The following is a 12,047-nucleotide window of genomic DNA, read 5'->3' as shown; positions in this document are numbered from 1 at the left end:
CTGCAGTGCACAGAAAAAAAGACAACCCGAACAAAGGTGCGCAATGCACTCTCAGCACGATCGCATCCTTTGGTTGGCGAGAAGACCAAAAGGAGGGTTAAGTCGGGAGGTGACGGGTGGCCTGGAGTCGGGGTCGATGGAAAAGGAAGTGCGCGCGATTGGGCGGAGAAGAAGAGGGAGGGAATGAGGAGGTGCTGGCTCCCGTCGGTGCTCGCTCAGTAGTGGCGGGCGCGGTTGGGCAAGCAGCGAGCAAAGGAGCAGGGCTCTGGCGGCGGGCAAGGCCAAAGGAAGGAACGAGGAAGAGGCGATGGCGACTGAAGCCCTGAGATGCCGTTGAACCTTTGTAGGAATGGTGAAGTAGAATGACGGTGGATGGCGAAAGGCGAGGGGAAGGGAAGAAAAGAGGCTGGCTGAACGAATCACGGTTGTAGGCAAGTCAGGTAGCGGTCGCGAGGCCTGGGTTGGAACTGAGGGGAGCCACGTTGTGGAAGGCCTGGGGCGTTCAGTGGACAAGACAGAGCCTGTAGGGAACTTGGACAGTGGTTGAGTGGATGGGCAGGCTGGCACCCTGCTGGTGTTAGGAACAGGCAAGGCGGGCGGCGAGTGCGGTGGATGGCACTGTGCGAAGAAGATTTGTCTACCGTGCGAGATGAGGTTGATTGCAGTGCCTCCTACCCTAAACAGATGGTCCGGTCTTGGTACCTTAATAATACAGTAGCACTGCCTAGTAGTATACTGGAGTGTGTTATTCAAGTTGTAGGATCTGGGGTCTTGCCAAATAAGCGAGTCATTAATTCCTAGAATTTTAACCATTTTCTTCAATGGCGGCGAGTAAAGAACAGATGGTCGGTCGCTGGCGCTGGTTGATGGCTTTTTTTAAGCTGGTAGCGCGGGACATTACCGCCAAAGGAACCGATGCGCAGGCACTGTAGGTTCGCAGCAACGGACTACAGATCTTGCGGACACGTTGACGAATTCCGGGATCGGGGAGAAACTTCGCTTGGATAGAAGGCAGAGATGCACGGAAAGACACCCGCTTGACATGTATTGTCGCGGTGCCGAGCGGGCCATCTCGGCAGATGCGCCGCTATCAAAGGATCAAGTATGCACAGAACACCAATACTTGACATGAATACCCAGCATGTCTGGCAGTAACAGAGAGAGCAACACACCTTATCCAAGAAGGCATGATAATACTGCACTCACTCAATTTCCCTAGAGTGGTGGCTGGTGGTGCCCGTTACTCTTCCCAGGTACTCCGTCGAATACGACAACTGAATCGATCGACTGCCGCTAAGAAAAAGGGCACGCACAACTTGACTGGCCCGTGGGAAGGCGGGTGGATCATCTGAGCCAACCAGACGACGGGGGCTGGCGGGCGGGCACAGTTGCTTGCATTCCTGCGCACTGTGAGGCGATGGCACCAGATTTCGGGACGAGGCCCAGGCACCCACCGCCATCACCGCCAGATCAGTTGATGGGCAGCAAGTTAACTATGGTTAATAACTTCCAGACCTCCAACGGGTCGGCGCCGGGTGCCATCTGCAAGTTAGTATCACGCTATTCCAAAAGATGATCCGGATGAGTTTGTCCTCTTTGAATTTAAGCTTTGAGAAACGGGCGCGCCGGTGCTAGACGAGCGTACAAAACGCCCGCCATAGGGGAGGTGGCGGGGAGCGAAAGGCGCCACCCAGAAAAAACGTTGGAAAGGGGCGCAAGGGTACCTTTTAGTAGGGACGGGACCCAGTCCCTACCAAAGTGCTTACAGGGACAAGGACAAGGAGCAGGACAACGCGCGAGTCTGGACTGCGCAGAGTCGAGGCCAGTCCAGAGACAAGGCAAGATATTGATATGAGAAAAAGAAAATAAAAAGGTGACAGAAATCTATACTGTCTCACCGTGAAACATCGATGCCCTTTTTTTCTTTCTGCTCTTTTGTTTTTTCCGATGAACACCTGCTAACTTAACTAGTGCCGACACGCGACTATTGGTCGAAAGCGCACAGCGCCCGTTGCATCCCATACTGCGGAAAAGAAGAAAAAAATGGCAGACAGAAAAGGGAGAGCAAAGTCAACAAGCTGGGTTTTTAGTCCGGGCCTGTCCCGAATAGACAGTAGGGTAAGGAAGATACCAGCCCAGACCGGTTCGCATCTAGCACCCATGCCACCCCAAGCAGGACGCTACGAAGTGGCAAGTACCACTGCCCGCCCCAAGCGCAGGCGTCCCAACCGAGGGCCGCTGGCGCACAGTGTACAAGCAATAAGTGGAGGAGGATGGGAAGAGGGCAAGGACTTAAGACGACCCCGGATTTTCCTGTCTTTGGTTTCTTTCCTCTTGCATTTACCTCTGCAATATTTTTCTCTCCTTCGTTTTTTTCCAACATCACGGTCCCTTGCTTGCCAGCCCACATCATCATCAGCCAAGTTGTGGGGTTTGGACCCCCAAAATCCTTTGCCCGACCCAAAAGGACCCGCTGCTCTACGTCACCGGATGGTTAGGTAAGGCCCTTGCACTGCTTTTCGAGTCAACCGAGGTGGACCAGTCCAACTCTGCCGGTCCTCAATTAATTGGCCATGTTCATTTGTGGCTTAATAATTGCTCAGGGAACGATGGCCGAGTAATCAATCGAAAACCAAGCCAAAAAGGACGGTACAAAGGGCGAAAAGAAAGAGCACACTGCGTGCCGACATCCAAAGCAAGCCAAGTCCCCAAACAGCAAAAGTCCACCATTGCGAATATGCCGAACCAAGACAACCATAGGCCAACAGTAATCAGGTCTCGGCTCTGCAAGTCAGGATGATGAAGTAGTTTTGACACGGACTACATACTCTCCGAGAGGGCATCATCATGGCGCGCGTTCCTCGGTAAGCGCAGACCTCATTCGATCGGGCACACATCCGAAGACAAGCGCCGCAAATTCCCAAGTTAGACCACTGCCATCAGATACCAGAATCCACACCTAATTGCTCAGTACACTCAGACGAATGACTCGGCTGTCTGAATGTTGGAGTCACGGGCGAAACCGACGTTTGAGCCAAGCCTGTCAACACCCTACAAATGCAGTCCAACAATCAGCATCAAAACGTGCATTGAACTCGCCAGATTTCACAGCCAGCCCGCTTCACATACGAGGAAAGGCTCGGGGGTACCGAGGAGCAGTGGTGAGACAAGTCCATCAGCTACAAAATACCCGTCCAATACCACATTCGACACGGGAATGGTCCCTTCCAATGCCTGCCATACTCAGCATTTCCTCGTTGCTAGGTTTTGCCATTTCTGACGAGAACCGCTTCTGGATTAGTGGTCAGGGACGGCTCTGTAGATCCAATCTCCTCCTTTCCAGGCGGCGCCCATCGGGAGCAGTATACACGTCACGGCAGATCCGGGGGCGTAAAATACCACAGGGTCCCTTTAATCTCCAGCGAAAATTGAAATGCCATATTCGCTTATTGGTACACACTTGGCAGCTGCGGAGAGGCGCAGTTCGCACCACGGTGCCACGCCGTTCTGTTAATAATCTACCTGCGGATGTTGCCGTTGGAGGTGACCCCCGATAAGATGGAAACTCCCATTGCAATCCACTGCCCGGACCCTGAGTTATCAGTAATCACAATCCATTCTCTTCTTGGGAATATAAGCGCGGCTGCTGGTTGCCCCTCTCCTGCACGGTCCCTCTCGCGAGCAGTTTATCGAGATTATTACCTGCCCAGCCCAACGGCGCCGCTGGACCGCAGCCGATACCGCGTGCTGTCAAACCCACCCAGGGACGTCAAAGGCGTCCCGGCTGGCCCATCAGTGGTATGCATCTCCTGAAACATGGGCAGAGGCCATGGCGTTCGTGCCGGGTCCCCATGCTCGATGCAAGATCTAATCGCCAATCACTCTTCGTTGCTATTTCGTGCTCCTCCTCGTCCCGTAGGCAGCCTCTGCTCGCCTCAACGCGGCAAGCTTGCCCTGCTCTTCGTCCTCCGAGCCGCTGCTGTCCCCCGGGGCCTGCCACCCCGGGCTCGCGCAGCCGCAGCGGATCGCGGGGCCGCACCAGCTTCACCCTGGCGGCGCCGCTCTCCTCCACGGCGACGGCGTCTCCCACCTCCAGCCCGTGCGCCAGCCACCTGCCGTTCTTGGCGGTGTTGAGGTGACAAGCGCAGATACCTGTCGCCCGCGCGGGCGCGGTTCCACGCCTCGAAGCCGACAAAGCATAGCACAGCACCCCTGACGCGTGACTCCCAGTCGACGGGCGGCAGGCAACACGCCTCGTGCAGGATGCCGGCGGTGGCCAGCACGCGTAGGTAGCGCTCCATGTGCGGCCGCAGGTCCTCGTGCGAGCGCAAGCCCTTGAAGCCCGGCCGCTGCCTCAGCGCCTCGACGAAGCGCATCGGCGGCAGCGCGTCGGACAGGAGCTGCCCGTACGGCAGCCACTCCGCGTGCCTCTCCTTGTCCGTGAGTAGGTCTTCCGGGAGCCCACTCGGCACAGGAGACTTTGGGGATGAGGAGGAGGAGCTCCTTGTCTTGTTCGAGCCAGCTCTGGTAGACTCTTTTGAACCATTGATCGTGCCGAGCATTGACGGCTGGGGTGATGTGGAAGTGCTGGCGCAGGAGCGACTGCAGTGATGCGATGATGTCATCCAGTGCAAGGCCTACTCGATTTTGGTTTCGAAGAAATGTTGTTTGATGGACATTGTCCTCGAAAGTGATGCTCTGGTGCCTGAGCTTTGTTGTGTAAGTGACCAGGCTGACTGGTGACTTCACAGCGAGCAGGACGGACAGCCTTCTCTAGTTAGAGTGGCTGAGCCGTTGCAACTAGAGATACTAGTATATTGCAGAAATGATTTTTAAATGGCAAATTCAGCCCGACCATTTCAATGCCTAATGAAATTACACGAGCCGTGAAGTTTCTAGTCTGCCGCAAGATGCTAACTAATGAATAATAAGCCCGCTCAATAAACCTGTGTGACTGGCAGCCTCGGGGACCCCTACCTGTCCTGTCACTGTTTGTTACAGGTATCCACGTCATCTATTTTTTGGCGCCGCGCCGCCGATCCCCGACAACTCTCTCTCTGCTCCCCTTTTGTCTCGAACCAATTTCTTACGCTTCCGCGTTTCATCCAAGGAAACACGATTTGTACATGACAACAACCAGTCAACAAAAACGCAGTCTTAATCCTACATTTTATTGGATACGTTTCGTTTCGTTCGGATTCAAATTGCTCCAACGGATCCCCCTTGCCGCGACCCTTGCTGCGCCTCATCTGCCCGAGGCCCCCGAGGTATCCGACGACGGCGCGCGTCTCCTACTGACGACTCTGCCCCAACGCTCGATCGACCGTACGAACCGAAACTGAACTGCTATATGACCGTCCGTCCGTGATGGCGAGGTAGAAAGACACGCGCTCTCAATATCCCACACGACAACGTCCTAGCCACTACCACCCGCGAGCTCCCCTTTGGCCCCCGTCGCAACCGACACGAGACCCTCCCATCGACACCGCCAGCTTCAACACACACACAGCTCTACACGATGCCGCGCAGTCCGTTGACGCATATGCGCCCGTCCTCCACCTCCACCTCGCCTTCCCCCTCGCCCCCGCTCACATCCCCTCGCTGGTCCTCCTCATCGCGCCTCTCGCCTTCGCGCCAGCACCGGCTCTCCCGCGGCCGCAACCGCCGTGCCAGCACCGCCGCCTCCGGCTCCGTCCCCTCCCCGTCCGCCCCCACCCCGTCCTCCCTCCTCTCGCAGGCCGCCTCCCTCGCGCGCCACGCGCTCGACCTCGGCCTCCGCGTGCTCGCCTGGTACCTGCGCCTGCCACTGCTTCCGCGGCTCCTGCTCGCCCTCGCCGCCCTCGCCGTCGGCCTCCTCGCCCTCGCCGCCCTCGTCTACTCGCACGCGCTCTTCGCCTGGCTCGGCGGGCCCGTCGCCGACCGCTGGCGCCGCATGCCCGCCGGCTGGCTCGTCAACTTCGCCCTCGTCTTCGTCACCTCCTTCCCGCCCGTCGTCGGCTACGCCACCGCCACCACCATCGCCGGCTTCATCTGGGGCTTCCCCGGCGGCTGGCCGGTCGCTGCTGCTGCTGCGACTACGGGCAGCCTCGCCGCGTTCGTCGCCAGCCGTACGGTGCTCGGCGGGTTCGTCGGCAGGCTGGTCGGCCGCGACCCGCGCTTCCTCGCCCTCGCGCAGGTCATGCGCAAGGAGGGCCTGCTGTATCTTACTGCCGTGCGCTTCTGCCCGCTGCCGTTTAGCCTCAGCAACGGCTTCCTCGCCACCATCCCGAGCATCACGCCCGCCGCCTTCACCATTTCCACCGCGCTGTCGAGGTCAGTTGCGCCCCCCGCCTTTCCCCTACACTTTCCCTTGCTGACCCTGCTACGCTCACAGCGTTAAACTGCTCGTCCACGTATTCATCGGCAGCCGCCTCGCCATCCTCTTCGAAAAGGGCGACGAAATGTCCACCCGCGACAAGGTCATCAACTGGACCGCCATGGGTCTCAGCGGTGTCGTCGGCCTCGCCGTCGGCTACGTCATCTACCGCCGCACCATGGAGCGCGCCGCCGAGATCGCCCGCGAGCAGACCGAAGGTGCTGCTGGAACGGACGACGAGGATGCCGCCGAGCGGGGGTACGCCGCCGGCGGCTACGTCGACTCCGAGACCGCCCTGCTCGATCCCGAGGACGCCGCCGCCATCATGTCCGACGACGACCTCTCCCTCTGGGAGACCAACGGCGCGACCTACTCGGACGAGGAGAGCGGCGGCAGCGGCAGCGACGGTGCTCGGCCCAAGTCCAACGGCCTCAAGCTGCACTAGCACCGACAGCCCTACAAAGACCAGAGAGGAAGCAAAAGAGTCACCGTGGGCGCCTTGGCAATCGTGCCACGTATTCAACTGCATAGATGTTAAACATGGGTTTGGCGTTTTGTTTTATGAGCCATGAGAAATCCGCTACTGTTAATAGAAGACACATAGACACTTTTTCAGGATTTAATTCAACAATCCAACTACAGCGTCTCTGACCCCAGCCTCAGGACGGTATGGTCAAGTTCACAATGCTGTTATTGAAGAATAAAAAAGCTAGTCAGCTCGCGCTGCACACAAACTCGGTAGTAGCACACCAGCAAAAAAGATGTCAATCGTTGTAGTCGTAACAAAAAGCCCAAACGCCGACGCTCATGAAAAAGATGAAAAGAAAAGTACACGCAGAAGACGGTTGTGCGCCCAATGAGACTCGTGATAAATAGGGATGTAGTCAAGAACGACGCTGGAATTGATTCATAAATTGCAGAGCCTGGTCCATGGGATATCCGATAAAGACCGGTCCTGTAAAGATCATTTGTGGCTGATCAGACTTGCCTCTGACGGCGTCTGGTGCCACAAAAACTGGCTGCTGTTGCTGCGTACTATGTACGGGCGACATACGGGCCGTGTTGTCACGGAAGGGTGTGAAGGGCGGAGGTCCTTGCAGAGCAGGTCCGTCCTTTGGCGGAGGCTTGGGAGTTTCACCATCACGACCTCCGCCGAAAGCAAGCTTGTGGTCAAATGGACACTTCTTCGGTCCACCCGAGGGTATGGCTGGAGGATGGTGCGGTGTCGGCATTTTTAGCGGAGCAGCTGGCGGCGACAAGAGGTTCAGATCACGATCATCCGCCTCGTAGACGGGGACTGATATACCCCATGGACGGCTTGGGGATTCACCGACTCGAACCTCCTTGAGGGGCCGGTCAAAATGGCTCTGGCGGTCTTGGTCATCGTCGGGTAGAGCATCGGGGTTATCCGAGTGTGTAGAAGCGTTGACGCCGTTTGCCCAGCTCTCTACTCGACGGTTGGAAGCCTCGTCCGTGTCACTGGCACCTGGATGGGGGCCGCCATCCTCGGGAAGCATGGGCTGATGCAGCTGTCCCAGATCCTCAATCATGCTTGCGATGTTGCCGTACTTGGAATCAAGCTTGCGAACTTCTTGCTCGTTTCGGCCATACCTTCTCAGGCAGACCTCGTGGCTGCGGGGAAGCTCATGCTTGTGCATTTCAACGTAGCGAGCTACCTCCTCCGGACTATGTTTGTCGAGGAACCGAATGGGGCATTTGCTTGGGGCAGAGGTCCCATTGCCGGTAGCAGCATGGGAAGATTCTGTCCCGTCGGCTAAAGCAGCACATATCGGGTCCGAGGGATCGTAGTGGCTGGTGCCAATATTGTGAGCTGACTGGCTACCATTCGTATTCTCAACCGGCTTCTGAAAAGGACACTGCAAGGCGCTCCTTTTGCCTTGGACAGTGAAGTCCTGCTCTAGCGCTGTTGACATCGAGGAGACGTCGTCGTTTGAGTCGTGTGAAAATGTGCCCTTGCTAGAAACAGTGGTCTTGCTTGCATCCCCGAGAGATGCGGCAAGTCGACTGGCCGCGCGGCGTCCGTCGCGGATTACAAGAGCGAGATGATGTTGTGAGGGTTGTGTCCGCTGAGGCAGCGGTACCGGTGAGTGGTTATCAACGGAGGTATGCGGAGGAAGCTGCAGTTTAGACAGCGTATCGGCTATCTCTGGCGCGGCAGGAGCATATTTATCAGCAAGGTACTGAAACTGCGACGGCCAGTTAGCAATCGAGGTCGTGAAAAGCGAGCTGGTAGCAGGGAGCAGGCAAACGGTATTGTTTGTGGACAATCAGACGTTAAATAAATGTCAGTCCTACGCACAGGCTGATTCAAGGCTTGTGCTCATGATCTAGAGCTAAGATAACTCATCATTTTGTCCAGGACGCTTGTCCATGTTGGCGGAAGCAGAAGTTGTTGCTTCTTTCCTTTGTACGTAGTGTGGATAAGGGGCGATCGGCGATGCAAGACACAGAAACGCCTGGTTCGTGCAAAAATAAATAAAATAAAACACACCTGTTCATGAGCGAAGCGCAGTTTGTGCTCCAAAACTGTTTTGCGATCGGCCAGAGTCTGGACCTCGTCGGCCAGCGCGTTGAACGACTCCGCTAGGGTCTGCGACAGCTCGACGTATGCCATGGGCTGCGGTTGCATATCGGCAGCCACAGCTCAGGACTCAGGGAGCGAAATGGGAGATGCACAGGCGGCACGTGCAGTGGTGAGGATGCCGGCGGTGATGGTGATGATGTCTGGTCAGAAGAGTGAGGTCGACTGCGGGCTAGCTGCTGTAGTGTGGGCAAATGCAGCTTGGGTAGGGTGAAGCGTGGCGGCATCAACCTGATTCGTCAGCAGGACAGACATCGGAGATCGGGATAGCTCCGCGACAACCAGCCATGAATAAGGGTGTGGAAAGCTGGGATTCATGGTTGGAATGGACCAATATCCAAAACCTTGAAAACCCGAAAGCTCTTCAGAATAGAGAAAGTAGAAGAGTGAATGAAAAGAAATTGATAAAAATAGCACGCGACGCGGCACAAAGAAAATTTATGCAGTGGTTGCTGGGGCCAATTTCTGCCACTGTTCAGCGCCTTGCAGGCGGTGAGTGGGGTGTTTATAGCTACCCGAGGAGTACACAAGCTGGAGACTGAGGCGGGGGACGAGCCTCACTCACCTTGCATGGTGCATGGTGCATGGTGCATGCTCTGATCAATCCAATATCCGGATTGAATGTCCAGCTCGTACTGATTATTCTTGACTTCTCAATATGGGATCAACTCTTTCAAATATCGGCCATCTTTGGCGCGGCACTTAGCTGGGTAGGAACCCTGGCTATCTGGAAGTAGAGAACGACGTATAAAGGCCACAAGAATTAACATGAAACTTCTATGAAGAAGGCAATGCATAAAAATATAAACAAATTCATCGATTTACATAGCTACCTACGCCACCTCTTGTTCGACAAGTGCGGCATGCTGTGTACGGGTTCCTGAATCTCACTATTCACCCGCGGCAGCCACATCGTGACGGCATGTACATATGTGTGTGGTGAATCTAATGTGAGTAATCAGTCTTCTAATAATCTGAATTGCATGTCAACACCTTCCGCTCCCGTGAATTAAGCCTCTCTGGCCCCCAACGTCCCTCTCTGCTGCCAGCGACTCAGCTTACACTCACCTCCCACCCCACCACCACAGCACTCACCAAACAATTGTCGATACGTAATGCCAGGCCAATCTCCCTCTGTTAATACGTAAAACGCGGGTGGCCTCGGCCCACATACTGATGCCACCACGACCCCGATTCCTTCAATTGCCTATCAGGCTGATGGACTTTTACTAGGTCTACACTTTCTAAACTGTCGTCACGTAACTCGGCCGGCTGGGCTATCCGAAGGTCGACCTGGCGGGGCTCCGGCTCCGACAGTGTCTACCCCAACCCCCCACCATCCCACGATTGCCATGTCTCGTCCCTCACCACAACGGCCCTTTCCTTACTCTACGACAACTCGCTGCACTGCATGAGAACCTGTCCCGCGCATCACTGCGACGACATCAGTCCCGGAATCTCCTACCGCATTTCGATCCGCACCAGCCTACTGCCCGCAATGGCCGCCGCCGTCCCCGCCAAGCTGCCCATCCTGTCGGCGAAGCTGCTCAGCAGTCGCGCTTTCAACGTGCCCGGCAAGCTGATCCAGACCGAGCTCTGGTTCGAGGTGCCCCTCGACTACGCCAAGCCGGCCAACGGCACCATCAAGCTCTTTGGCCGCCTCGCCACCAGACGCGAGTCGCCGCTCGTCGCGCCCGATCAGCCGCCCACGCCGAAGCCGTACATCGTCTACCTCCAGGGCGGGCCCGGCTTCGGCTGCTCGCCGCCCAACTCGGCGCCCATGACGGAGCACCTCATCAACCGCGGCTACCAGGTGCTATACCTCGACCACCGCGGCGTCGGCCTGAGCACGCCCGTCTCGCTCGACATGCTGCGCAAGGTGGCGCCAGACGCTGAGGGGCAGGCTGGCTATCTCCGGCTGATGCGCCAGGACAACACGGTCCGCGATCTCGAGGCCGTCCGCCTGTGCCTGACTGCGGGCCTCGAAGGCGAAAAGGCCAAGTGGTCTATTATTGGACAGTCCTACGGCGGCTTCGTCAGCCTGTCATACCTCTCCATGCACCCTGAGGGTCTGCGGGAGGCCTACCTTACTGGTGGCCTGGCCCCGGTTGGCCGCTCCATCGACGAGATTTACAAGACGACGTTTGCGCACACAGCCGCGCGTAACAAGGCATACTATGAAAAATTCCCCGAGGATGTGGAGCGTGTCAAGAAGATTGCAGCCCACATCGAGAGTAAGGGTGGTGTTGCGCTACCTGGTGGCGGTACTTTGACCGTGGCTCGCCTCATGACCATCGGCATCTCATTCGGTGTGCACGATGGCTTCGACTCTGTCCACAATGCTATTCTGGCTCTGGATGCCTCTCTGGAGAGCTTTGGCTTCTTCTCGCGCTCCTCGTTGACTACCATTGAGAACTGGAGCGGCTTTGACAACAACATCATCTACGCCATCCTTCACGAGGCCATCTACTGCGACGGCCCCGGCTCTGCGTCCAACTGGTCCGCTCAGCGCGTCGGTGAGTCGGCTGAGAGCTTCTCGTGGCTTCGTCCTGGCGCCAAGGTCGCCCATAGCGCCGAGCCTCTCTTCTTCTCCGGTGAGATGATCTTCCGCGACCACTTTGAGACGTACTCGGAGCTGGCGCCGCTGCGCGAGGCCGCCGAGAAGCTGGCGAGCGCCGACGACTGGCCCGCGCTTTACGACCAGGACCAACTGCGCAAGAATGAGGTGCCCCTGTACGCCGTTTCATACGTTGACGACATGTTTGTCGACTATGGCTATGCTACTGCTACGGCCCATCTGGTCAAGGGCGCCAAGTTCTTTGCCACCAACGCTCTGTATCATAACGGTATCCGGGCAGGTGCTGAAGAGGTGTTCAAGCAGCTGTTTAGCCTGCGTGATGACACCATTGATTGAGGAAGGATGTTTATACCAAGCAGCAGTAGAGGAATTTATAAGGCTGAGGGTGTATGGTGGGCACCGCGATTGCAAGAAATAAAGTACATACATATTGAAAGACTGTACATTTCTCTTTTGCCATTGCAAGAAGTTTAGTACATACATATTGGAAGACTATACACTTTCCTTTTTTT

At 56.5% G+C, this 12,047-nt stretch overlaps 4 protein-coding genes across 4 annotated transcripts; 2 read left to right on the top strand and 2 right to left on the bottom strand.

Annotated features, from left to right (window-relative positions):
* Positions 1-3,891: 3,891 nt before the first annotated feature.
* Positions 3,892-4,679, bottom strand: ISF_02747 (hypothetical protein; the record flags this gene model as incomplete). The annotated part of the gene is made up of 3 exons (XM_018846353.1): positions 3,892-3,993; positions 4,252-4,534; positions 4,642-4,679. The coding sequence occupies 3 exons, from the start codon at positions 4,677-4,679 to the stop codon at positions 3,892-3,894; spliced, it is 423 nt and encodes a 140-aa protein (XP_018706081.1).
* Positions 4,680-5,518: 839 nt separating this feature from the next.
* ISF_02746 (TLG2-vesicle protein of 38 kDa) lies at positions 5,519-6,800 on the top strand (the record flags this gene model as incomplete). Its single annotated transcript, XM_018846352.1, has 2 exons — positions 5,519-6,312; positions 6,374-6,800. The coding sequence occupies 2 exons, from the start codon at positions 5,519-5,521 to the stop codon at positions 6,798-6,800; spliced, it is 1,221 nt and encodes a 406-aa protein (XP_018706080.1).
* Positions 6,801-7,239: 439 nt separating this feature from the next.
* On the bottom strand, positions 7,240-8,990 carry ISF_02745 (hypothetical protein; the record flags this gene model as incomplete). The annotated part of the gene is made up of 2 exons (XM_018846351.1): positions 7,240-8,562; positions 8,868-8,990. 2 exons carry the CDS (start codon positions 8,988-8,990, stop codon positions 7,240-7,242), a joined length of 1,446 nt encoding a protein of 481 aa, XP_018706079.1.
* Positions 8,991-10,455: 1,465 nt separating this feature from the next.
* ISF_02744 (Peptidase S33, prolyl aminopeptidase) lies at positions 10,456-11,871 on the top strand (the record flags this gene model as incomplete). The annotated part of the gene is made up of 1 exon (XM_018846350.1): positions 10,456-11,871. One exon carries the CDS (start codon positions 10,456-10,458, stop codon positions 11,869-11,871), a length of 1,416 nt encoding a protein of 471 aa, XP_018706078.1.
* Positions 11,872-12,047: the final 176 nt, after the last annotated feature.

This window comes from Cordyceps fumosorosea (genome assembly GCF_001636725.1).
Source record: "Cordyceps fumosorosea ARSEF 2679 chromosome Unknown scaffold_5, whole genome shotgun sequence".
Lineage (NCBI taxonomy): Eukaryota > Fungi > Ascomycota > Sordariomycetes > Hypocreales > Cordycipitaceae > Cordyceps > Cordyceps fumosorosea.
Note: the sequence above shows the minus strand (reverse complement) of the source record. Positions and strands in the feature narration are given on the sequence as shown.